We start from the raw sequence: 27,409 nt of genomic DNA, 5'->3' as shown, positions 1-27,409 counted from the left end.
GATTTTTGAATGAATGCTATAGAGGACTATCCCTCAAGCAGCAGTGTGCCCATAGAACCAATCTGTGGATGTATCTACATCGCAGTCCCTTTCAATAGCAATTTTTTTCCCTTTATCCCATGTACGTAAGGCAATCCATTTGCATCGCATCGTATCACATTGATAACTGAGGATTTTTGTATTTCTGAAGAAATTAGCTCTAGGTCTGAAATTTGTTTCCACAATGTCCTAGGTTGAGGGGAAAAAATGACATTTATATTCATTAATTTCTTTGCAATTCATGAAACTTCTCAGTTAAATGGAGTGGATGAACTTCTCTGGGATTTACAATCATTATTTGGTGTGGAGAGTTTTTTCAACAACCATGTTTTTTAAACTGTTAACCCATTCTTGATTGTGGTTTGCCTTTCACATCTTTGTGATTTTTCTTCTATTTCCAAGATGTTACCTCTTAACTTAGAAAATTGCATCTTTTTTACTTCAGTGCTAATTGTTTTGGTTTCGACGCTTGTTTCATAGCTTTGAAGGCATGTTGTTCTGATCATCTTATACCTTACAAATATGGGCACAAAGAAGCTACAGTTTCAGATGCATTTACACAGACGCTTAACTTAAAACACAGATTCAGCACAAGAAGGGTTATCTATCATTGTACTGATCATTTGTAAGCCAAGACTTACTTAGACTATTTGCAAAGTAAACTACTATTCAATCCGAACAAAGACGGTAAAACATGCTTGAAGATATTTTTAGCTGTTCAGCAAGCTGAGAAAGGATAGCGACGATTGCACTGCAAACATTTCTCTAGCTCTGTACCGCTGGACAGACACTGCAAGTACGACAGGGGCGATCAGCGTCGTTTGGGTCCAGCGGCGTGAGGGAGGATTTACCGTAGTTCCTTTAGCATCTATTCCATCTCTCGCTTCCTTTGTGCTCGCTGATCTAACAGCCCTGTAAGCGCATTGGTTTTCCTACCCGCTTTATGAGCGAGTTAATGTGTTTCTTCTCAGGAGACCTTTAAGCTTAAAATATTTCTTTAATTAACGGAGCCTAAGCTTAAAGAGGCAAAGCTGGCTGCGGCGTTTCCACGCCGCGTGGGTGCGAGAGTCCCACCACCCCGGCTCACGGGGGAGGGCTGAGTAAAGGACCATGCCTTCAACTTTCCGGACCCGTCACAGTGAAGACCTCCCTTGCCCGGCCGGCCCCGCCGGGGTCCGGGTGCCAGAGCTCGGTCGCCGCCGCGATGCCGGAGCCCCGAGGCGCTTTCCGTGCTCGGCAGGCCGGGGGGAGGCGAGGCGAGACGCCTGCCGCCCCGGCCCCGGCCCCCGCCCGCTCACCTCCCACCCTTCCCTCCCGCTTTGAACTTCTCCAGCGCAGACCCCTGGGGGTGCAGCGCGGCCCCCCCAGCCCCGCCACCGCGGGGGAAGGCGCAGCGCCGCCCCCCGCCCCCATCCCCGGGCATCTCCCCGTCCCCGGCCAGAGCCGAGGAAGGCGCCCCGCTGCCTCCGGCCCCATGCGCTCCCCCCACGCGGGGAAGATGCAGCACTGCCCCCAACCCCCTGCCCACGCCGGGGAAAGTGCGGCTCTACCCCCGGCGCCGGGGTGTCCCCTCCCGCCGCAGCGCCCGCCCCTCCCGCCGGGGCCGCCCCGCCCGCCGCTACCCTTCCCGAACAATGAGCCGGGACAGCGCGGCACGGCCCCGGGGCAGCCCCGGCATGTCCGCCCCGCCGCAGCCCCGGCCCCGGCCCCAGGCAGGCGGCCCCCTCCGCCCGGCAGCCAGCGCAGCCTCCCGCCCCGCCGCCGTAGCGCCCGGCTCCGCCCGCGAGGTAACGGGGCCGCCCCCCCATCCCGGGAGGGGCCGGGCGGCGGCGCGGGGGGCGCTCGGCCGAGGGCGGCCCCGGCGGGGCGGTGGCTCCTTGGGGGGGGGGGGGTGGGCAGCGCCCGGGGGACGGGGGGCGGTACCGTGCCGTGCCGCGCCGCGCCGCTACGAGCCGCCCGCTGCCCGTGTCACCTCCCGGCGGTGGTACCGCTGCGATCCGGCGGGAGCCGGGGTGCCGCCTGCCCCCGGCGGCCGCCCGCTCCCTGCGCTTTGTGCGTGCGGCGGCCACCAGCATGCGGGGGGAGAGGCACCTCGTGGGAAGCGGCGAGGCGGAGCGCCCGTGCCGCCCCGGCTGCAGCACCTCGGGGGGCAGGCACCCCAGAGAGCCCTGAGCGCCCCGGCGGTAGGTAGGGGCACCCCCGGGCGGAAAGCACTTTTTTTTTTTTTTTTTTTTTTTTGGGGGGGGGGTGGGAGGGAGAGGGGGAGGGTTTCTACTGTGCAGCGTTTGCTGGAAGGAAAATCCTATACGTGAAGCCATATGGATTCTCAGTGGCATAGCTTAGTGGCTTCTTAACAGTTTTCAGGCGGGGAGCGTGCAGGGTGTGTTTTTAGTCAGGTTCGCCTGCTCAAGAGAGCTTGAATAGATATGTTTAGAGAAGCAGTGCTTTCCAGGAATTTAAATGAGACCTTTTTTTGTGGTTGCTTTTCAAGGCTGTTCTATTAGTTCTATATTTGCTTTTGCAGATTGCGCTTATAAATAGTCGGTCGTATTAGCATATAAAAATCGATATTCTCAAAGGGGGAAAAAAAAGATCTCTGCGAATTTGCCTCTTAATAAGCAGTGTAGATCGCTTTTGTGGTCTGCTTATATATTTTATCGGGAACATTATCATCTCTAATACTCTACCATTTGTAGTTTACTCTGTCATGGTAATGTGGTTCAGTTGGAATTAGAAAAAAATTCTGATGAGGTTACTCGTTCAAGTAATTTAGTTGGTAACTGTTGGAGTAAGATTTAGTCATCTCGTTTCTTCATGTGGAGAGAAATGTTAAGGGATAGGCAGGAGGCAGCAGCAAACCTCAAGGTTAAGGTTTTTGCTCGTTTTTCAATCTGATTTTCCTTTTTCAGTCTTGCAAACTTTCTGAACTTTAACCCTTTGCAATGAAACTTTCCAGGCGTGGTGTCTGCATCCAGGTAATTTTAATACATATGTGTGTATATATCTTTTTACCTTTGGAAAACTCATGCAAAAATAATTCAGCTGGCTTTGATAGTGTGGGACTTTTGGATATGGGGAAAGAATGACTACATTTTTTCCATTTAAAGATGAAGCTCTTGCAGGTTTTTTTAACAGGGATTTTTATTATTATTTTAAATTTGAAGTATAGAGGTATTTTTCCTTCACATGCGCTTTCCAATTAAAGTACTGTTTGACTGGAAATTCTGCACTGGTTACTGGTTTTGTGTATGTCTTGTTTAAGACCAAAAGCTGCGCTATTGGGAAAAGATGTGCTATTTGTTGCTGCATGAGAAGCTGCGATAAAGGGTCTGGAGGTGAAGTCCTGCCTGTATATTCAAACCCAAGGATATTCGGCGCTGACAACAAAGGGGCGTCCTGGCAGACGCCTCTGCTGAAGCAGGCAGGGCTCCGCTTGCCATTTGCTGTGAATGGATTTGAGATCTTGTAAGCCAAGACTTTGAACTATTTGTAGGCAGAAATCTTCTGTGATGGAGTTTAGGACCTCCACAGTGCCTGATGCGGTAGTCGGAGAATTCTTTTTCTTCTACAGTTGATCCGGGCAGAGGACAGGATTTCCCAGCATTGTCCACACTGCACATTCAGAGTTGGAGGATGTATAGAAAATGTTAGAGGTTTGTTGCAAAGTTGCAGACCTCTACATCTATGTTGTGTGATGTGTTTTCTACTGAGGAAAGGAAAAGAGAGGCCAAACAATAGAGAAGGTGTTATAAAAACTTTGTAAAAGGAGCTTAAAGGGGTGTTAGGATTGCACATGTAAACGTCCCAGTGGAAAGACATTATGGATAAAGTTATATGTTCACATTATCTTTGTCCTTCTTTGAAACCTGCAAAATGATTGTTATATGCCCTCTAAGATTAAACAGAGAGTTGTGCATAAATAAAATCTGGAGATACCATTTCCCAGTTTAAAATTAAGAAAGCAAAATAGAAAATACTTGTAATCGTACAGAATTTGGTTTTTTGTGGGTTTTTTGTTTTGTTTTGTTTTTTTCTCTTTCAGATTAGTGAAATGAGATAAAACAGCATCCAGTTGGTAGCATCCTCATGATTCCATTGTGAATTGACTCTATGTATGCTAGTTACTGCATATACTAGTGGAGCATGCTGGATTTTACATAAGTTGTTGGAATGCTACTGGTCCATCAGAAATTGTATGCAAATCTCTCTGCAGTAATTTTTGGATCGTGTTTTGGGAACTTCTCTGTATTTGCTAAGCAATTGGCTGGCAGTCTACAGAGAAGTACTTGGGCATATGATGTGGGCTCATTTTCCATGTATTTAGCTACTAATGGCATTAAAAGAAGCCAAAATATATTAATCTCTAATATTAATTGTGTTGATAAGAAGTTGCTGCAAATACTATTAAAATTGCAAATGTATACAAATGCTGTGTGATTGGTGTGAAGGCAAATCCAGGGAATAGGGTCAGTGGGAAATCTGTGAGATGCTGTTGCTGCTACAAAAAAATGGGACTCCCCTGTGACACCATAACTTTGGAACAAAGGCGTAGGGACTTGATTCAAGGAATGGAAAATCAGGCTTTGCTGCTGCTTTCGTAGTGCAGAAATAATTTTTGTCAAGTAAGACTGTTGGCTTCCTCAGAGTAAAGGTTTACAACCCTTAAATAGCTCTTCCTGACACTAAGCAGTATCCCTTTCATGCGTTTGAAGTGTGTTAGAAAGGCTGGCTAGTAACATTGGTACTGATGAATAGAAAAGAAAGAAATTTACAACATCAGATACTTTTCTTTACATTATTTCCCTTGTTGTTAGTTATTACCAAGCATTAGACTGCCACACTTGAATATAATTAATGTAGTAAATGGTTTATTAGGCACCATCTGAACTTTTGTCTTGTTTAATTATGGAAGCTTAGTGCAGTGGTCTGTGTACAATATTCAACCCAAATAATTGCTTTCAGACTTTTATCTGACCATGGTTATTTTTGGAGCAGTTGCATGCATGGCTTTTTCCTGAACTTTGCACTTTTTAGGCTCTCATTTGCAGTCGTGCCACTACATTTCCAATTTGCATAACTGAAAGCAGTTGCGTTGGGATTTTGCTGGTAGTAATTCAGAGCAATTGTTCTGCATGCCATCATATGGTAATATCTTTTGATCTTCCTTAAAACTCTGTCATTCATATTTAGGTATCCACCAAACCATGACGCCAATGGGAAAGTTGCAATTATTTTTTTCCTGAAAGTTTTAAAACGGTTTCTGAAGTTACGAGTATTTCTTCCAGTGACATTGTGTGTCTTGAAAATTATTTTAAGAATGTAAAAGTAGCAGCATGGGATGAAATCTGTGCCACAAAGAATTTACAGGAAAGGGTTCAGATACAGCAACCCTTTCTTCATGTGCTTAATCGTATGTATTAATTCCATAATAAATGGAATTTATTAAAACTCATGGTGTCATATTTAGGGTACAAGATCATATGAAAAGCTGACTACAACTACCATATTATACCTGAGGATAATGTAAAAAACCCTGATATGTGTTACGGGTCCTAAGAGCATTTTGTATTTTAGATCCAGTCTTTTCTATGGTGCAACCATAGAAAACTGCTTTTCTTCCTCAGTAACACTCTGAGAAAAGCAATTGTGAAAAGAAATTCAGATTTATTTTTATTTGGTCTGAAAATTTAACTAGAAACAGTGCTTGGATAGTTGGCCTCGAGGGAAAAGCATGCCAAAATCGTTATGTTTGTTCTATACATTTTTAAAAGATTGGCTAGTTCTGGGAAGATAAACGCTTGAAGAGTTAAACATCAGGGACACTGTTGCCAGTGTTGTTGATGAGGGTCCTTGACCTTGGGAACTCGCTCCCAACAGATGCTCTGACAGAGCCTGTTGGTCTACGGGCCTTCAAAGCCCCCTTCGACGCCTGTCGCTTTGGGGAGGCCGAATCTTCCAGGCTGCTGAAGATGGCTGGAGGTTCGGTGGGAGCTGGGGAAGCGGAGCAGAGCTGGGCTCTGGGATGTGATGGCCTGGATTGCTGTAAAATTTTATTGGCGATGTGACAGCGCGGCTGGTTGTGCATATTATTGCATTGTGCTTTCTGGAAGGTTGCACTTCAGAAATCTAAATGTAAATGAAAAGTAAATGTTATTCATTGCAGAGCTCTGCGATTGTCATCGGAGTAGTATTCACCGCAGGCTTTGTACAATCCACTGTTTATTGTATTAAATTGTATAAATACTATCCGAGATTAGGGTGTTTTATAGCTGGGGTTGTGAAGGGACCGCGAGTGCGCTCTGGGGACTGAACGCAAAATCATGTGAACCAAATGGCTGTTAACTGTGTAAAGGAAAGTTTCTTCTTCCCTTGTGATACATACCTGTCTGAGTGGAAGATATGTGGTCCACCACATGTAGAGGACTTAGTGAGATGGGGTGATTTGTTCTGCAACTTTGTGAATTCATTATGTCATTGATGGAGCCTGGAGGGTGTAAAACTTGATGAGGGATCTTTATAAGATCCTTAGTTTAAAGTAGCTCTGCTATGCTAATTTTGGTAGTGGAGTTGCCTTTCAGTCCATCACTGGAAAGACTGCTTTTGGTCTGGTCACTGTCCTATCTTGTCCCTCAGCAAAGGCTCTGATCCTCGCACTATGAAATACCAAGGCTCTTCCGCCCATGATGTTCTGTTTGAGGGACAGGGACCTAAGTACATACCTTCTGTGTATAAAAATGTAGTGATGTGCTCTACAGTCATGGTCCAAAATGCCCTCAGTCTTTGCATAACCGAGTAGTGCAGAATTTTACATTCTTTTCTGAGGCTGGTTCCTAGATAAGAAGATGCTAGTTCAAAGTGTTGTTTCAACACAACGCATTGCAAAGCTGAAAGATGTTGTAGGTATCTTATAATTCACTATGCAGAGCGGGAGGTGTTTGGCTCTGGACTGGCACCAGGTGGACATGGGGCCGTTTCCCCTTCCGCTGCGGCGGTGAATGGAGGTCAGTAACAAATGAAAGCCGTTACCACCTGATGGCTGTTTAGTCACCTGTGAAATGTGGTTTCTAATAGACAGGTTTCCACATCATAGGAGTAGCCGCCCAAAATTAGATGAGCGGAGCCAGCCCCCTTGTTGAAAGACTCGTTAGAGCGGCTAACAAGCACATCACGCCTCAGCTTCGCCTCAGACCGATCCCGCCAGTCGAGTGTTTCCAAACACAGCGTAGGGACGCGTGATGGCTGATCGAGGTCTGTCTGCTGGTGGAGAGAGAGCGTTTTAGTGTCGGAGCTGTTGGTCTGTCTCTCTTAGAAAGGCATAATCTGTAAAAGCAGAAAAAAAGTAGAGCGTACAGCAGCATCGATGAGGTCCTGGCTCCATCTGAGTAAGTTGCTTGCAAAATATTCAAAGGCTTCGCTGGGTTCAGGATTTCATCCTGTGGAAGCATCATAGAAGGCACACTGTATCTCCCAGTGAAGCTAATCATCTCCAGACTTGATTGTGGTTACTGACCAATTGGCTGAGAAGTCGGTGATTAATTTTAACAAATGAGTTTTCTTTGAATGCAAGCTCACGCGTGCCAATTATAGCAGTACGAGTATGATAAAATTAAGGATTTTTTTTCTTTAAGCATCAAATCTGCTGGTGACTGATTATTTTTTCGAGTGCCGTAAAACATCTGTGTCTTGTGGGGAGGGTCATTGGTGGGGGAGGAACTGCAGAAATACTCTTTCTCCCCCAAAATACCCTAAATAGTAAAAAAATGTTCAAAGGGGTTACAATTTTTTTTTTCCAGTGGTTCGGGAGCATTTAATGTAGCGCGTCATACAGTCTGGAAGGCCTCTAGTGTCTTCATGAACTACAGGTCTGATACCCAGTCCCGTAAAATCCATGAAAGGTCTTGCACTGCCTTTAAGTAAGCTTGGGATCTAGACCCCTGCGAGTCCTAGTTTGTATTCCAGCTGCAGGCTCCTTTCAACAGGAGACAATAAACTTGGGTGGTAGGAAACAAAGCTCTTAGCAAACAGTCGTGAGTTGGGTCATATTTTGATGTATTGAAGGAGCTGGTTTTAAAACAAAGCCTGCTTGGGCTAAATATATCATGAGGCATTATAGAGGAAGCATTAAGAATAAGAGGAGTGCAGGAATTTTTTGAAGAAAGCAGTGTGCACTGTATGATTTATTTTTTTTTTTCCCCTAAAGATTGTGGTGCTAGCATAGAAATTGCATTGTAGCTGCATAGATGAGAAGTGTTACTTCTTAAGAACACAAATGTGGTTTATAGGCAAATCAAGCAATGACATGTTTTTGGACATTTAACTTGGATATAGTCTTCCAGATGGATGCGAGGCTGTGATCTAACTGCCTTGACTCCACACACAGACCTTTTATTAGGACAGCTGAAAAGTACAGAATATCAAGGATGGTTTTACACTAATGAGTTTGCATGGCTGTTGCTGTGTCGTGTTGACATTTTCAGAAGCATATCATTCACCCATAAAACTCATGTTCTGATTTAAAGCATAGTTAAAAGGTCTGCTTAGCTGAAGGAGAAGTTTTACTAAGTATAAAAATGATTGCTTTGACAAAATGGAGAATGATGTGGCATTAACAAAGACAACTCACTTTTCTTTTTCTTTCTTTTTTTTTTTTTTGTTTTGTTTAACATGCATAACTCTCGGTACCCTGAGATTCAAAAGACATTTAGGAAAAGGCATTTAGAAAACTGAAAGTCCCTTAAAAGATTGTTTCTTTCATTATCTTGACAAACCTTGAAAAGTAGTTTCTGTGCCTGCATAGTGATTATGTTTCAGAAACAGTTCTTAGTGATTTTATTATGTGCTGAAACATATGTTTATAAAAAAAGACTATAACCTGGTGGAAAAAGTGTCTTAAAATAATAAACCTGTCGATGGGCCATATGCTGCCATCAGTGTGTTTGAAAAAAATAATTTCTTCTACAAGTGTTAAGTAAGTTTACAGCCCGAGTGTTAAGTTAGGGTCAGCCTGTGACTGGCCCTCTGTGAATTGAGAGGGGGAGGAAAGTGCATGCAGATCCTCCTCATGCTCTTTTCATTAGCTCATAGAGCGGCCAGTGAGGTGGAGCGAGGTAGCACCCCTTCCCAAAGGGCAGTGGAGGCTGTTCAAGCTCCGTGGGAGACCGTGAGAAGTCCTCTTCCTGCAGCTTTCCTTGGTGTTCCACAGGTTCGTGTCGACCCAGCACAGGGCTGTGTATTTTGTAAAACTTGGCTGAGCTTTGTGTGGTCTCTCCTAGGAAGAGCAAACCTCTGAGGTAGATTATCTGCATTTAAAAGGTGACAGAACAGGTATAGGAAGCCAGTACAAATCAAAGAGCTGTGATGATGATGCAGTTGGATGAGAAATGTGGAAAAAACTTCAGTTCTTACTGTCTACTAGGTAGATAATTTATATTTTATGGATTTTTTTTGTGCTTGTATCACCATTTTCGTTTTTTAAATGTAGGTGATGTGGTCATGGTGAAATCTTTTGTTTCTGGAAACCAGAAATAAGATGCTGTAGGTCAAAGAATGTGTCATTCTCAAAAAGCACTTCTGTGTGGGATCAATGTTTGGTAAATGTAGACACTTTCAAGCCTATTCTACTTTGGATGCACTCACATAGATCCTGTGAATGGGAGTCATGCATGTGTGCATCTCAAAAAGAATAGGTCTCTTTGTAACTGAGGCATTTTCTGTGTAGAAACATACTTCACGGAGAAGTGTCTTTAATGTCCTAATGTTTTCTACCACTGATCAGCTGTGCACTGCTTGTTTTCCTGGCAGCTCGGCAGGTGATATTCATTGTCAAAGGAAATATCAAAGATTGAGGAGAATTGTTTAAAATAGTTGACCATGCTGAAGGCTGTGTCAAGAGATGCATGAGGTTGCCATAGTATCCGTTATCAAAATCAAGATTGTGAACAGAGCAGTCCCCACCAGGAGCGAATTCCTTACCCGCAGTCTTTCTAGGGTTCATCAAAGCTTTTAGTTTGCTCAGGGGAAATTTGTTTCTTGAGGGCTGAGATCTTCCCCCTGGGTTTTCCTGCCCAGAAGTCTAATGAGGTATGTTGTGTCTGTGTGCATAAGGCTCCCAGCATAGAAGAGGACCTTGGAGACCGAGGGAGTGGAGCAGGGAGAGGGAATAAGCTGCAGTAGAAGCACCCAGACCCCAGCACTGAGTTTGCAATCACTGCGGAAATGGAAATGGACAATAGATTGGATCAGTAATCCTTGGAGGAGGGGGTACTTGGGAGCTATGTGGATGTTCCCTGGGAAAAGTTTTGGGCAAATCAGAGAGTGAGGCTAAGTATGGATTGAAGGAGTAATGGAAGGATGACGATAAGTCTGGGGAGGAAACCATCTGTGCCTGGAGTGTACTTACCTTTCCAAGAGAGGCACTTTGGTGGTGGAAGCACCTTGGGACCGTTTCTGTTCAGCCTGATGAAACGTAGCTCCTCCATGGAGACTGTAAAGTCCAGCCAAGTTCTTACACCCAGTTGAACCTGAGGGAAGGGTCCTGGGCTTTGATGCTGCCTCCTGAGCACAGCTGATGAGGTGATGGAGGAGCCTGCAGTGGGCCAGGCTGGCTTGTCTACGGTATATACAAACCAGCGTGTGGTGTTAACAACTGCAGCGCTCAGAATTTGTACAAACCCACATTTAGTAATAAAATAGCCTGCAACTAGTCAAAGGCACCAGTAATAGCCAAGCAAATTTGGAATGTCTAAGCCAACCATTTTTAAGTTATGATGAGCCAAAAAAAATTAGGAAACAGTCCAACAAATGAAGAACACCTCACTTTTCTGGAACTCTCATATCTCCAAGATGCCTTGGCTGATCTACCTCAGACTTTCCAGAGAAGCTTTCCTTGGCACAAGACCATGACTGTGAAATTTCATGTGACTGGGTTTTACTTTGTTGAAGTTACGAAGGTTAAAACCAGAGTTTATTACAGAAAGCTAATCTCTCTGTTAGAAATATTTCTGCGTGGTTGGTATTCATTCCATCTTAATTGTTCACTGCTATTTCTTGTTCGGGCTGATCATATTTTTGCTATTTATTTTAGTTGTGGGAGGGGTTTAAGGGTAAATTCAGAGCAGTATAGCTTGGAGCCACATTGTGCCTGGCTGTGTACAGGCACATTTGGTAAAGCAGAAGCATTAGTCCTATATCCACTGGAGAAGGAACCACAGTTCTGGTTTGAGAGTTTGAGTTTTGGTTAAGCTCACTGGAGAGCTTATAGGAGTGTCTGGTTTGAGAGCTCACTGTTGAATAGATCTTTTCCCTCTCTGCTTGGTAGAACAGAGTGTCTCTGTTGGCCTACTTAGTACTCTCACCTCCAGGTGAAAAATGTTTCTGGTTGATGGTCATCTTGTCACTTGGAGTTTCCCTAGTGGAAAGCCATGGGGGTGCCAATAGCCTAAGATTGGGGTCGGTGTTCTCCATGGGTGCTCTTGAGCTGCTCTTCATTGTGTGTAAACATCTGTAGCCTGAAATGTCTAGCTGCCAAAATTGCAAAATTTCAGATAGGTATTAGAAAATACAGAGAAAATGTTTGTGGGCCTGGAAATGCTTTTTATTTTTCAAGTTGGGGGCATCTTAGCTGTAACTTAATTCTGTATAGGAGTGAGATCTGATTACGCACCAACCCTTTCCTCTGCTCTGAGTGCTGTTTTCTGCATGATGTGAAGACCAAAGCGTGCCGTTGCAGGTACTTGCTATTGTAAGGTGGAGCCAAATGAGCAAAGGTCTCTAAATACACTGTATTTAAAGACACTAAATTAATTTGACTGAGTCATTTTATAAACAGAGCTAGCAGGGCTGGAACAGATGTCAAGCTGGAATGAGCCCTCACTCCGAGGCAGCGGCTGAGTGTTTGAAGTCGATGCTCAATTGTATTTTTCTTTCCGGGGCTGGAGTTTAAAAGTACCAGGAGAGACTTGGCAGAAGTCAGGAGGTGCTACTCCTGGAAGAGACAAGGTGCTGTTGATCGCTGCCTGGTGGGACTCTCTCTCAGGGAGGATCACCCAGCGCCTGCTGAGCTCTGCAGCTCGTGAGTCCGGGAGGTGCTCCATGTCTGTGCAAGGCGCGGGCGTGCTCCTGTTTGCCATCTGTACTGGCACGAGCATCTGTACCGGTGCTAGCGTCTGTAGCAGAGGGGGGTTACTGCTTCTTACCTAAAACACACCCCACAGCAAACATATAATTGTATGTCAAGATACAGTAGATTATCATGGGTTAATTCCCTGAAAAAGAGTGTCTGCATAAAATACCTATCAGAAGGTTTTCTATTTGCTTGGGCGTTTTATTATTAAGGAGCACTAAAAAGACCAACAGAGCCAGCTAAAAATCAATCTGCCACTATATAGGCAGCCAATGAGAACAGTGCAGGGTGGGTGTAATGTGATCACAGCTACTTAAACCAGTGATCAGATATACTGCTACAGTCTGCAAAAGCTGCAAGCAATAGAGAAACCCTGCTGAAAACTCCTGGACCACGGAATTAAAATAATTAAGCCTTGCAGTCACTGGAATATATGTTGCTCTTGCAAGGTCGTCATGAGATAAATAAGGGCACAGCTAGAGCACACTGTATATGTGGAACTCTGCTTTTGTCGTGTGTGATGCAGAGGCTCTTTATTTTTTTTGAAAACAATAACTAGTTGCAGTTGAAGGTGCCCTGACGATTCTTCAGGTGATGATAGCACCAAACCCACAGCCATTGAAGAGGGAATGCAAAGCAGACTATATAGGTATGAGGATGCAACGTTTGATTCCTGAGCTAGCTCAAGCATCGCCGCACAGCACTGTAGTGCTCTGCATAGAGACTCCCTGAATGATTTCTTCAGTAAGCAGGGCCCCACTGGAGGAGATCACCTCAATGAATTTTTATCTTCTTGGCATTTCTAGAAATAGTGTGACTGCAGCAGAGCTGCAAATCTTTGAGTTACTACTGGTGCTACTCCATCCCGTGCTTGCAGATGAAAGTTTCCAAGGAGTCTCATAAACCCATTGCACAAGCTGAGAGAAGGGATAGAAGACGGCATAGCCTTGTAATACTGCAGTATTATAGTATTGTCTACTGCTGCAGTAACCCTGCTGTGTTTGGAAGGTCTCAGGCATACCAGCACCATGTCTAATCAGTCAAGCAGCCAATAGTAATTCACAGCCTTGACTGCTGAGAAATTCAGCATGGCCAAGATAGATATCTGATCCAGCTCAAGAAAGAAGCTCAAGAAAGTATAGTCCTCTTTTTACAGTAGTTTTCTTTTTGATAGTACCATTTTAACTGTTTCCAAATTTGCTCGCTTGTTTTCTAAAGAATAGTGAGAAGCTATGACACTTAAAATAATTAAAATACCTCTCATTAAATCCTTGATACTATTTCCTTATTTGCTGACTTTTAATGTTTTAATGTTTTTTTTTAATATTTTAAGTAAATGAGGCAGGAACATCAACAGCCAGACAGCTATGCAAAGGCAATAAAGCTGTTGGATGGACACTACTGGAGTTTCATGACTCAAAACCGTATTCTAAGAGCAGAATGGGCCCAGTAAGCGTATGTGATAGAGTATGAAGTCTCCCTTACCTTACCACTGGATTCAAGTCAGCCTCTTTGTATGTGAGTCCAAACCCCCTGTCCCAATTGTTTGGAACCAGCTATAAAGCAGAAGTGTGGTCAGTAACAGCAGAGGAACAAGAGTTGCTCATTTCTCCACTGTCCAAGTTTCTCAGAAAGTAGTATTTGATACCACATCAGTTCCACTGTGGTTTTGGGATATAAACCGAAAATGAATTTTTCATTCAGATCCGCTAAACAAAACAGTTATATTTTTGTTCTTTGAAATGCAATACCTTTTTAAGCAAAAGATTCCCCTCATTTTCCATCCAGCTGAAGTGAGGTTACAAAAGAAGAAAATTGCAAGTCCCGTGTATGAGAAGTACTCAGGAGAATGTCAAGTGACTTGGGAACACGCATGCTAAATAAAAGTGTCATCAAAATAAAGACAGATTGGGTCAAGATTTGCAGAAATGCTGACTGGTTCTTAGGTCTTGGAGATGGTTCAGAATAGGGATGCTACTTCTGAGGTTTCAGAAATCAGGAGGTGGTTATAGTGACGTGGTGATGCTGGAGGAAACACACGACTGTAGTCTGGAGTCACCAGTCACTGGCTGAAATGCCGGAGAAATAGTAACTGTAGAGAGAGTACATAGAGTACATAAAATATGTATTATATTAACAATGTTACATTTTCCAAGAAAGATGGTGATTTTAGAAAGCAAATGTGGGGTGCTAAAAGTCTATTTTTTCCCCAGTTCTCTGATGCCCAGGCCAAGTGAAATTGATTTTAGAGACACTGATGAGCCTGTTTCTTACAGTAGCGTGCTTGGCAGAAAAGTGATATATTAGAATTCACATAAACTTGGATTCTCTGACTCCAGGAAAGGAAACTGTGTACGTTACCCGCTGATGGAAACGTGGGCTCCTGTACAGCATGCCCTTGGGCATGTTCTATTTAAGTGGCTTGAAAATATGTGGTTATTCTTCACGTGCTTGTCCATACTTGGTTTCTTTATGGAGACAGTGACGTTTACAGTATTTGCAGTCTGGAGTACTGCTTTTGCCATCGGTTTTAATGGTTATCTCCATTTCATGGAAAAAAACCCCAACAACCCAACACGTAAGCAGAGATCTTGACATAATGATGGTGTGGAAGGTTTAACAGGCAAAATTGTTACCTGGTGATAAAGTTAGAAAACATTTTAATGAAATCAAACTTTCCATTTGCTTGATCTGAGCAAAATTCTTTTCCTTTAATTTCTCTTCCCTCGTGGTATGAAACTATGTAAGTCTGCTCATTCTTTCATCAGAAATGATTCAGACCTGAGGGACACTTGTAATTTGGAAGTAATTAGTAAATAAGTCAGATAAATACTATCCATTGAGAATTGTGAAAGCACATTGGATAGGATTCTTAAAGAGCTGTATCAAATTCGAACAATTAAAGCTTAAAAAAATTATCAGTAGTTAGTATGATAAGTCCATTTCATCATAAATTAGTTCACTGTTAATAACTTCTGCTGCTTTCGGAGCAATCTGAAGAGATTTGGTAATCTCAGAAAGTGGTTAAAATAGAAGAAGGAGACAAATCTGTAAAAGTACAGCATCTTTAGACTAAAATGTGGTGGTATCCAGCTACCTGATCTGCAGTGTGAACTTGGGGTGTGCGCTGGCAGTTGGTGCTTGCGTGCAAATGCAGTCAGCAGGGTTCTGCATCCAGAGCTGGACCTCAGCTCTGTGGGCGTGGGTACTCCCTCCTCCCCAACTAGCTTTAAATAATATTTCTTTGTTTTTTTCTGGGGCACAACTTATTGTCTGTCTCCTTCTTTAAGAAGAGCTCAGTGGTGGTCATTTTCTTATGCCGAAGTCAACCCCCCCCCCCCCCCCCCCCAGCTTGTGTGACTGTTACTGTTCACAGAACTGGGCTCCTTAATTGGCAAAGCAGAATGTGAGGTACAAGGTATGTTTGAATAAATGTGATTTGTAAGTAGAACCAGTCTACCACTGCTCGTAAGTTCATCTTACAATCTTTGTGTTCCTCTACTTCAATGCCACTTCAGGATTGTGAGATGCTACAGGATTCTGCTGTAGCTTTGTATCGGCGCGGGGTGGGGTAATGGGAGCACATGGAGCTGTGCCATTCCTTTCTGGGAATAACCTGGTGTCTCTCACCACCCTCCAGGGTCTGTTAGAGGTAACATCAGATTTCATATTTGGGGTTTTTATATCATACATTTCACTGTAGTTACTAGAAGTACTATGAAATTGTACAATGCATTAAAATAAAGTGCAAGTTACAATGCATTAAGGAAATATGCTGTTTCTATATAGAGTTCCTTCCACTTTATTGGACTGGTAAATTTTATTTAATCAATTCACCAAACTGGGTTTAGTGATTGGTAAATCTACTACTAGTGGCAAGTTTCCTACTAGTGAGTGTGGATTACCAGCACTTGCTGTACTACCTCATGTCCAAATACAGGTTCACAAGAATTTTAGTCTTTTGCCTCAGCAGAGCAGGCGTAACAGAATGTTTTGCACAGATACTGAAAAATACGAAACGTTTGGAGTAGACTGAAGACAGCTGAAGACGAGAACAAGAGTCTCATCACTGCTTGGTGTCATTTATTACTGCTGCCAGTATATCTTTTTGCATTTTTATACCCAGATTTAGCATGAAATTCAATGCGTTTTTCTTCAACAGTTAAAAAAAACCCAACCTGATCAAAGTAGGAGAATTTTGCTTTGCCTGCAGTCATCCTGTGTAGTATACCCTATACCTTCTGTAGCAGTTTTAACTGTTAGTAAAACATCTCTATTAACATATGCTGACTAGAATATAGATGCAAATCAGGAAATAAAAGCAAGAATAATGAAAATGTTAGAAATGTTAATCATTAGCTTTGAGATCAGACTATTTTTTTTTCTTTTTCCATTTAGTTAGTGTCTGAACAGGATTGGAGCAGGACTAAACCCCATCAACATAATAGGTTTGACAGGATTGGGTGTTGCTAAGGAATCAATCTATGTTAAAACAAAGATTTCTTTTTCAGAACAGTCACTTTTTATGTTGGCAGAGAAAACCTTCTTCTGATTGATTTAGGGCAGTGAATTGGCTTCACTTTATTACTTGCTCTCTGCCTTTAGCACTTAAAAGCTGCAGACGTGGATTGGGGCTGTGTTATGCTAGGCAAGGGGTAAAACCACATCAAAGTTTGTCTCCGTTCTCCTAAACTTTGTTCCTGATTCTCCGTACAGTTGGCTCGAGTGTTGCCGATAGCCTTCCTAAGTGGCAGATGGTGCCGTGGGGAGGGAAAACCCACGTTTTCTGGGAAGGCCACGAACCTGAAGAGAAGCAAGCGCTGGCTCAGGAGAGGCTCCCCGGCAAAGCAGGCAGGCGGGTACGCTGGGGGGGAGCACGGGCAGACCCCAGCTACTGCTTACCACAGCCGGGAGGGAGCCTGTTCCCATGGGTGCTGAGTCGCCAGCGTGCAGCGAGGAGAGGAGAGGGAGAAAGAGAATTTCAGGCATGTCTGACATCTTGCTGGGAGGGTGGCTATGCTCTCTGCGGGGAAGGGGATGCACTTCATCCGCATCTTCTAAGCAGAGCATGCAAAAGATAGGCAGGGCATTTGCATGGCTTGGCTACTTGAGGCAGGCTTAGAAGGAGGGCTTTTTCATGAAAGAAGTGATATTTCAAAAGCTTGCCTGTTGGCTGAAAACAAGCAAAAAGATGTAACCAGCACTTGAATTACTGATAAATATTTTAATGAAAATTTTGAGAATCCCACCTGTTGAAGAATTGAAGGAAGGGAATATATTACATATATACCGATTAGTTTCAGACTTCAAAGTTGGTATTTAAATGGAGACTTTCCTCTAGAGGTAAAGGTATGTCAACAACCTCTGCCAAGTATCTTGGTGAGAAAAGCTTTCATAGATTCATCTGTAGTAGCCTGTAGATCTCAAAATACAAGGCTTTAGATTCTGTTGTCTCTTATGATGGTGAAAATTAGCATCAAATGAAAATTAGGATCAAATGGTAATTCCACACTTGTATCCTCTGAGGATGAGCTCTGAATCTTATGCTGTCATTTCAACTTTTATAACAAAAACAGCTAATGCAAATAATCTTGCAAACTAGCTGGCTCTGTTTTGCCTCTCACTTACCTGAGTTTCTCACTCTTTTAACGGTTTGTACTAGTTTTGGCTGGGATAGAGTTCATTTTCTTCACAGTAGCTGGTATGAGGCCATGGTTTGGATTAGTGCTGAAAACAGTGCTGGTGACACAGGGATGTTTTGGTTCCTGCTGAGCAGTGCTCACGCAGAGCCAAGGCCTTTGCTGCTCCTCACACCACCCCAGCAGCGAGTGGGCTGGGGGTGCACAAGGAGTTGGGAGGGGACACAGCTGGGACAGCTGACCCCAACTGACCAAAGGGATATCCCATACCATATGATGTCATGCTCAGCATACAAAGCTGGGGGAAGAAGAAGGAAGGGGGGATGTTTGGAGTGATGGCGTTTGTCTTCCCAAGCAGCCGTTACGTGTGATGGAGCCCTGCTGTCCTGGGGATGGCTGAACACCTGCCTGCCCATAGAAAGTGGGGAATGAATTCCTTGTCTTGCTCTGCTTGTGTGTGCAGCTTTTGTTTTACCTGTTAAACCGTCTTTATCTCAACCCAGGAGTTTTCTCACTGTTACCTTTTGATTCTCTCCCCCATCCCACTGGGGCAGGGAGTGAGCGAGTAGTCACGTGGTGCTGAGCTGCTGGCTGGGCTTAAACCATGACGTGGTGTCAGAGCTTTCAGAGACCCTATGTTTTTTTCTGCTACCTTCCACCTTGTAAAGTCATTTGTACTTGTAGGGGGTGAATGGCAAGTGGGAGAGAAGTGGGAGTCTTCTCTGGGAGAGAAGACTTCAAGTGCGCTGCACTTGGGCATTAGTGGCTGCACAAAGGGGAAATCTATGAAAAATCCAACCAACAACCTTAATTTAATTGTCACTTTTCCTCTTACTGGTTTCATGGTGGTAGTTCTTAGAGATCTTGTTTCTCTGCAAAATTTCCAGACAGGTAGGATTCAGGTTCCAGTGGTTCATGTCAAATTACAAACAGCTGTATCCCCCACAGAAGATACTTCTGTTGATCTAGTCATAGTTTAAACTAATACTGCCCTAAGCCATGCATAAAACCGTGCCAGAATGGAGAGGAGAAAGAAAAGGAAAGGAAAAAAAGAATTTAAATACTAATACCACTTTATTTTGCTTTATGAAGCCAAACAAAACATCCCAGCTAGTGTAGGTTGGCTTATCATCAGTATAGTCATGTTAAGTATTAAAATATACAAAAAAGGGGGAAAAAATTGTTCCAGTCCAGGAAACTTCAATTTTGGAGTGTATTTGTAATGTAACAAGGACTAAACTGACTTCATCCTTCAGTTTGGCAAGCCTTCTTCCAGGGTGAAACTTTTCATTCAAGCTTTTAGCCTAGAGCAAATAAGCCTATAGAAGGTATGCTGTTTGTATATACATATATGAGTATATAGAAATGAGACATTAACAATGGTAATTTTCTAAATGCTCTTTTACAATTATGTTGCTAACATAAATGGGAATTGGCACTGAGATAGAGCTGAGAAATAGGGAACAATTTATTTACCATTGTTCTTTTTCAGAGTTTTAAAAAAGGGCTTGCTTGCTTTCTGGAACAAATGTAAAAAGACAAACTAGAGTCTAATAAAAAAGTTAGTAATAAAATGCAAAGCAAAACACAGTGCCTATAGGACTTGCTTTACTGCAACATACAGTAGAAACGTACTCTGTGGATGTAAAATCTACTGCTATATTGAGATATGGATAATCAATATATCTGAGAAACATCCTTGCTTTAGAGTGGAAAATCAAAATTCTCCAACCATTTCTGCCTGGAAGAGTTTGTGGTCGAGTTTTTTGTGATAGGATTGAAACAGACCTTTTGTAACTGCGCTCTCTGTTCATGCGCGTGTTAGTATAAACGTTTCCTTCTTTCAGGAAGCAATTCAGATTGCCCTTTTTCAGTGCAATTACTGCTGTGTTAAGTTCAAGTAATATAGCATCTAAAAACATTTATGGAGCAAAGAAAAGAAGCCTTTTATTCTAACCTTGCCAAGAGCAGAAATAAAATGAGCTGTTGTGCTGGAAGTGTAGAACTGCATGAGGATTTGTAATGTCCTATTTCTCGTGGTTTAGTCTTGTGTGCAGCCTGAGATTTGTGTGGTTTAATGAGACTGTGATTCGTTTATCCTGTCAAGTTTTAAATAAAAAAACCTCAAAGCACTTCCTTCCTTTTTTGAATTATGTGTTTTTGCAAGTATGGTATCAAAAGCTGTCCCTTAAAAAGAGGGAGGGGAACCACATACAGTTATGTATGTTGGCTGGATTTTTTTTTTCTTACGTTTTATTAGACACTAAGTAGACTATCCGTTTTTCTGCACCTTTCTGTCTTGTTTCGGGGCATTAAGAGATTCCTGCCACCATGTTCAGTTACACATGACATCAGAACATAGGCATGGGCTGCTCCTGAGCTGTGCTTTTGCAGGGGGAGAAGGATTAAAACCTGATTCTGTGGGCAGGGAAGGATCAGTCCCACAGAAAGCCAGTCTGTGCTGAAGATGGGCAGTAATTCCTGTTCTGGGTCTTCAGGCACCAGCCGCGCCTGTAGTTTGGAGCATCTCTGCGTGGGGTGTGAAGTGACGTTCACAGGGCAAAGAGGGGAAGATATGTGCAGCTATTTTGGGTGTTAATCCATTGCAAAGCCCAGTCCAAGGGTGTCCTGGTGCACAGGGTGGGAGGGGAGCAAGGGCCGTGCTCCACCTGCGAGGAGCGCAGTCGGTGCCCCTTTCCCATGCTCAGGGATGGTGGGAAGCAGCACATTGACCTGGGAAGGGCTGCCCAGAGTAAGGGGGAACACGGTGTGGGTCCTGCTGCTCACCCAGACCTCCCATCTGGTGCAGGAGCGTGGTCGCCTCTTTCCCAGGGGTTGCTTGGGAGAAAGAGGGTAGGATGCTCTGGGCCTTCAGCAGGAGCAGGGCTTGCCGGGTGCTTCCCTGGAGGGAAGGATATGATCATTCCAGTGGGAGGAAGTTTGTGCTTCCAGTTCTCACCCCTCGGCGCTGAGGTGTCCCTGCCTCTGGCAGGTGGTGTTTTGCTCTTTCCCTAGCACTGCTGCAGGCATAGTTTCTTTTCAGTCTCTGTGCCGCTCACCCCTGCCTTCCTGCCCTCCACGCTGCTCTCCAGCCGGGCTTCCTTCCCACCCGGGCCAGCATCCCAGCCTCCTCCCAGCTCCCCCCCCCCCAATTCCTCGCTTCTTCCTCCCTGTGTCAGCATACTCACTTCCTCCTCATTGACCTCACCTCATTAATAAAAGTAAGTACGTTAATTAGGTGGTTGTGCAAGTAAGTGATGGCTATCAGTCTGATCGCCTTTTTTCCCCACCTGGCTTTTATCTCCAGCCAGCTTGCCGTTTCAGCCTGCGCGCCTCGTGCAAACACGCAGCGTTTGGCTTCCCAGGACCCTAATGCTGATCGGGTCTCCTGGGAACAACTGCAATTCATGAGAGGGAGTAGAGATGCACAAATGTAGCGCAGAAAACACACGTGCGGCTCCGTGGCCTGATGCGCAAGGTTTTGCCAGTGTAGAGGAACTGCTGAGGTGTAAGACACCAGCTGGGATGGTGTTTGTACAAAGCTGGATCTCTCCGTGATCATCCAATGGCATACTGAGTTTTGCTTTGGAAAAGTGACTTGCACTGTCTTTGGATATCTGCAGTGGTTTTATACTGATGTAGATAAGAGTTTATTTTTTCCCCCCTGGTCCTTGGATCAAGAGGCAGTGCTGTGGCAGCTGAAACATGACCAAAAACTGTCCGAAAGAGCCAGATGGTAGTTCTGCAAGGGCACAAAGGATACCTTAGCTGCTTCTCTACTATTTGTGTGTGAGGTCATGCTAGGGACCGTGGCCCAAAGGGGTGATTTCTGCACCCATGTCCCATGGTGGAACCAAGCACTGCTGGCACTTGCTGCAGCTCGCCTATGAACAGTGCCAGGGCACAGCAAAGGTATGGCAAGAGTAAATGGTAAAAAGAGGTCAGAAGTAGGTAAGGTGGAGTGCAGGTAGTACATGGCTACGTGAGGGGGTCCTTGAGATGCTGTAGGGACTGATTTGAGTTATGTTGTGAAAATTGTTTATTTTCAGCACAACTGTGTGACGCTTCTGCCCCTTTGTAGTTTTGTTTGAGGAACCTGGAAGTGATTTACACTGAAATTATTCTGAATTTCACATGCAGTGCAATGTAGTACATTTCTACAGAAACCCTCAGTTACAATAACAAGACTGTGGTCAGCTCATAACCAGTCCGTAAAAGACAAAGAGGTTGTGTTGTCTCCCCTGACCTAAAAATTGGGAGGAAATTCTGGCTGGAGTGTTGAATCTCGGTGTGTGTGAGAGCGAGAGCCGCTGTCTTGGCTCGTGAGAAAAGATGTTGCAAGTTGGGTAGATGGAGGTTGACCCAAGAGCTGCAGTCAGTCACTGCGCAGCCAGATTTTCCCTGGCCCTTGATGCTGTGATGAACATTTCCTCGGCAGTGGGAAAGTCTGCATGTGAAGGCTAAGAGCTGGTATGGTTATTTTTACTTCCCTCCTGTCAGCCCACACTCACATAACCTGTACGTGGTCTCTGGGCTGTGCAGGCGGCACTGTGGGCTGTAGGGAAGTGGTAGCTGGCTTCAGTGCCGAGCAGCTTGAACTTGATGATGGTGCGTGGAGAGTGGGTATCGGATGTAGAGAAGGTACCTTTGACCTCCCACTAAAGCCTGAAGATTTATGCATCTAAGCCCCTATGGTCCTACAGAATAATCTAGGACACGTTCCTTGGCAGAAGCCCCACTGAGCATTTCTCCAGCTGCCGGGTTGCCAGCTCGAGTGAGTTTTACTGCAAGTCTCACTATATTTGGTAATTTTCTTCCAGCCTGAGCTCCTGGAAATGGGTCATTAGTAAAAATAAAATTAAAAAAAAAAAAAAAAGCCACTCCACCTCCTTTAACTTGAAATCCTTGGTTTTATCAGTGAACCTGAGAACAGGCATGCTGCCTGCTTGCATCCCCAGAAACAAACAAAAACCTGAGACTCCACTTTGGAAATGGGCTGGCTTGGAATGCTTGGCTTACGTTTAACAGCTGATTCGGGTTAGTAATACCATCATTTGCATACCTCTCAAGGAATCTTCCCTAAGAAGATAACTAAATATAGGTTAAAAAGGCACTGAGCAATATTGAAAAAAAGAAAAATTAAAAAAAATCTTACTTCTGACTTGTTTGAATGTTTCTTTGTTTCAGAAGACATTCTCTTATGTTGCCACAAATAATACTGAATGCAGCTTGAAGGAAAGAGCCAGATTTATTGGGACTAACAAGGAAGTTGTCCAAAAGAGATTCATTAATTAGGAGGCCTAATCACAGCCAGTAAGACAAGTGCCCAGACCATCAACATACTAATATACATCTTTTGGCAGTCACCACTCCCCACAGGCTTGCCTGTCTGTTGCTGCCTACTGTATGTCTTCCACCACAGAAATGATGTGATAATGCTAAAACCAATTTGGCACTTCCCACATGAGAGGATGAGTGTGTTTCCTCATCCTGGAAATGCAGCCTCCAGCTGTCTTGCCCTATGCCAGAGGTTTCTTAATACCCTGGAATTAGCTGACTAAGAGATGAAGCAAACTAAAGGAGCATTTGCTATCTGTTCAGGCCGCCTAAGCTTTCCATCAAATAAACCCTGGTCTGATTCTCAGCCCTTTGGGAACGGTTGCCCACAGCTAACATTTGCTACCCCAAATAACCCCGAGGTGACCTTCTCGCTGCAAAGCTGCAGCCAAGAAAAACCCTGTTTAACATAACAGTGCACAGCTTAGAACATCAACTTGAACCATCCTGACCTCTGAGCTGCTGGGGTCTGTACAAATTAATTTAACAATAGACGGTGTTGAAAGGGAGGAATGTTTCAAAGGAATAAAAAAAAAAATCTCCCTCATCCATCTCTTCTCATTTAAGAAATAGTCAGGAGGCCTACTTCAGAAAAATTAAAAGTGCTCCTTGTTGCAAAACAATGGGCTATATAAAGGGAGGGGGAACACATTGGTTTCTTGCATCTTAGTGTGGCAAAATGAAATTTCCCATAAATGGGTGCCGCTTTTGGAAAATCAGCCTTTAATTTCCATGGGGAATTGGCTTTATTTCCTGGGATGCTTCAAAGATACCCTTGGGGCTTGCCTTTCTTTTTCATAGCTGCTGCTAGTACTTCTGTTAAGCAAATAAGTAAGTCTCTCCCTTTGTGCCCATTTCACCGGTTTGTACCTTGCCTCGTGCTTTCCATGGCTTTCATGCAAGTAACCTGACTGGGTAAGAAGAAATCCCTTCTCCATATGGTACTCGGAGCTTAAATCAGTTAATGATTGAAAAAGCCCATCAGCTGGGAGATATGTAGCAAATTGAGAACATCAGCTATTGGGGCAAACAACTTTATTACTTCTGCTGAACAGGAACCTGGGTTGGGTTAAGCTTTGGCTGTTTTCCCCAGGTGCAGACTTATTCCTCTGGTCCTCCTTAGCTGGAGCTTGGACTCCAGCCGTCTCATCGTCTGTAAGCAGGGAGGATTATTACAGCAGGGGTGGTGAAGTTGGAGACAATAAGCAACATTAATGATAGTTTTGAAATTTGTGTAGAATTGCTTTGACAGCTTGAAAGCTGTTATGATGAGCATAGATGAGAGAGACGGAAGTTTCTTCCTGAAGCATCCAGTGGACTTCAATAATTACATCTATGAAACCACCTGTTTTTCTTTATTTAGCCAGTGTAATTCATTACAATCATCATTTCTGGTTTCCTACACAGACGTTTTTGCCTTTGCAATCGAGTGGTGCTTCCTTCAGGAACACGAGGCCTGAGCCCAAGCACATCCCCAGGTGGTACTGGGGGAGATTCCCCAGTGAGCAGCGGAGGGGTCTGCTGCAAACGGGGGGGTGCGGGGGCTGCCCTCCTCTCCCAGACATTCCCAAAGCCAGGGACTGTCAGGTGTGAGAAACCGCAGGGGCTGAGGGGGAGAGGACTGGATGTTTAGTGCAGAGGGAGATAAGATAAGCTTGTATTTCTTCGGACTTACTGCAGCTTTCCACGCACAACCTTCAAGATCCTGTGAGGTTGTAGGGGTCCTCTTACAACTAATACAGTAATGACCTTGAATTTGCTTCCAGCTCAGCTGTACTGCTGGAGGACAAGGCTTTTCTTGTGAGCAAAAAAACATTAAAGCAGCAGAGAGATTTGCCTGCATAGCTCCGGTCTTCAAGAGATTTGAGTATCCTTTTTGAGGCCCCACTTGCAACAAGGGATTGTAGATAAGCTTCTGCAGTAGTTAATGTGTAAAGTTTTCAGATTTATTCTCACTGGTGCATCTCCTTTTGCTCTCAGTGTTGACAAATACACTTGCTGTATGCTGATTTTTTCTGTTTTACACAGATTACCTTTTTCATGCAGCAAAAAATTATCATGTGCATGCTCGTATGTTCACGCTGACCAAGATGAGTGTGCTTTTATGACCTTGTGAGTGTTAGGGTGGGAAAAAATTCATTCGTTTTGATTTAAAAATAATTAATAATGCAATTCATTCCTTTTTCAGATTGTAACCTGAATATCAAATTTAGGAGTCCAGAGTAATTCTGCATGCTGAGGCAGTCTGCTTCACCAAGCACACGCGATCACAGACAATTAGAAATGTTCATAGTTTCACACCTGAATTAAGACTAAACCCTTTCTATTTGTTATCACCTTCTGCCTATAAGAAACAATAAAACTTGGAATAAATTGAGAAAAACATGAGATTTTGTTATGGATTATGTTTAAATGGTGTTTGGACTTGTTACGTGACTCAGTGGAAAATATTAATGACCTCTTCCTTTATAGCTTCGACTTCCTGCAAGCTTGTCTGTTAAAAAGATTCTGCAAGATGCTTCCTTTGCAGATCCTGTAAGAAATGTATATTCAGCGGGAGAAACATCTGACTGAGCAAAGACTAACTTACACAGTGGTTTGGAAGCCACGTGTTGAAAAGCGCTGGGGAAACACAGCAGGGAAAATGATAAAAAGGGATGAAAGCAGTTCAGACGGGCAAAGAATGCTGATTTAAAAATGCAAACCATCTGAACACTGATGAGTGGGCAGGTTGCAATAACTTCAGGGCAGATCTAAGTTGCACAACAGTCATATACTGTAAGTCGACTCCCACAGGACATTGCCTGTAGTGATCTAAAATTGGAAGGAGGGTGGGGGGGAGCATCAAGGTGCTGCAGAGAACAAACTTGCAGCAGCAGCAGAGTGCAAGTAGGAAATGGGTCAGCTGGAGTAATAGCTTTTTTTCCATGTGGTTTGTGTGAGCCAAGCCAAACGTGTGCGGAGCACAGGGCTATCGCACTCAGGAAATTTTTTTTCCCCCAGTATATTAGAAATTAATGTGGTTGCAGTGAAATTTGGTCATCCAAGTGTGACATGAATCCTCTCTCTGTTTGGACACTGCCTTGAGTCCCAAAGTCAGCTTGCTTTTTTTAATGTTCTAGGCTTTGTCTAGATCATTAAAATAGACTGTGTTTGGAAATGTAATGCTGTGGCCTCACATTCCCAGGAGGTCAGCAGAAATGCAAGCCCGAAGTATCCCTGCTAATACCACCTGCGGTTTGTTCTCGCCTCTGCATTGTGGTAGGCAATCTCCTCATTTGTGCTGAAACAACTGGATGTGTGACCACACTGAAGTGGATAAAAGGGCTGACCTAGTTTAAAAAGAACCAAACCAAAAAAACCCCTCTAACATCTATTTCTCCACCCTAATTCCCCGCTGTATCAGTTTACTGGTCCGGTTTGTAACACGCCAGCTCTGCACACAGGGGTGTTGGCGGTGGTGGAGGCACAGTGCAGGAATGAGGGACGGAGCCGCAAATGTAATTGCCAGTTTCTTTTCGATGTGAAAACACAGCCTTAGTTACAGCTTCGGTCTAAAGTGTGCACTCAGCTTTGATGTACTTTAGCAGCTTGCAGAAAGGTGATAGCATCTGGTGAGTGTGGTTTTGGTCCCTCCTGATGGTCAGGTATAAGCAGGCGGCGTGTTGTCAGAGGCGCATGGAGCTGTGTGTGCCCCTCAGGGCGGCGTGGTGATGCGATGGTGGCTCCGGAGGCGCAAGCTGTTGGTGAAATCCGAGTCTGCCCCCACTCCTTTTTTCTGATCCCAACTGGCTGGTACAAGCAGCTGTTAAGTCCCACCATTAAGCATCATTGAAACAAATTGGGTTAGAAACAAAAACTCCAGAAGAAGGGGCTTATTTTTAATCCAGATCAGGTAAGTGATCTGTCACTAAGTAGGACACTGAGTTACACTGCAGTGTAGCAACCAAGGCTGAGGATGACTGTGGTGCAGGGAGGTGAATGATAAGGCTTATGATAAGGAAGGGCTGGACTTTCTTCAGCCAGCTTTGCCACCGATGCCCACACCACTTGATTACACAAGTGATTTCGTGTAAGGGCGTAGTGTGAATGATGGTCCAGCAACGTGTTTGTATTTTCCTTGGAACGCAGCTCCCTCAGTCAGACTTTATTTCATTTTGGACCATACATCCCTCCGATAATGCACAAGCTGTCCAAAATCCCCAGGTATTAGTAGACCACGAACTTCCAAGTCTAGATCTGACAACTCCCTCCACCTCCCCTTTACGTTAAT

The 27,409-nt window shown here is 44.1% G+C and overlaps 1 protein-coding gene across 6 annotated transcripts in view; it reads left to right on the top strand.

Moving 5' to 3' along the window:
* Positions 1 to 1,656: 1,656 nt before the first annotated feature.
* ST6GAL2 (ST6 beta-galactoside alpha-2,6-sialyltransferase 2) overlaps positions 1,657 to 27,409 on the top strand; it is a 55,470-nt gene continuing 29,717 nt past the window's right edge. For 2 of the 6 annotated variants that reach the window (XM_075739202.1, XM_075739194.1), the window contains exon 1: positions 1,657 to 1,826. In XM_075739202.1, coding sequence (XP_075595317.1) covers positions 1,674 to 1,826 — 153 coding nt within the window. In that variant the 5' untranslated portion in view covers positions 1,657 to 1,673. Of the gene's footprint in view, positions 1,827 to 1,981; positions 2,227 to 2,948; positions 3,015 to 27,409 lie in introns of those variants that run through there. The other 4 variants (XM_075739206.1, XM_075739217.1, XM_075739211.1 and 1 more) reach the window with 4 other exon arrangements.

This window comes from Balearica regulorum, chromosome 1 (genome assembly GCF_011004875.1).
Source record: "Balearica regulorum gibbericeps isolate bBalReg1 chromosome 1, bBalReg1.pri, whole genome shotgun sequence".
Classification (NCBI taxonomy): domain Eukaryota; kingdom Metazoa; phylum Chordata; class Aves; order Gruiformes; family Gruidae; genus Balearica; species Balearica regulorum.
This window is presented reverse-complemented; position numbering and strand designations above follow the sequence as displayed.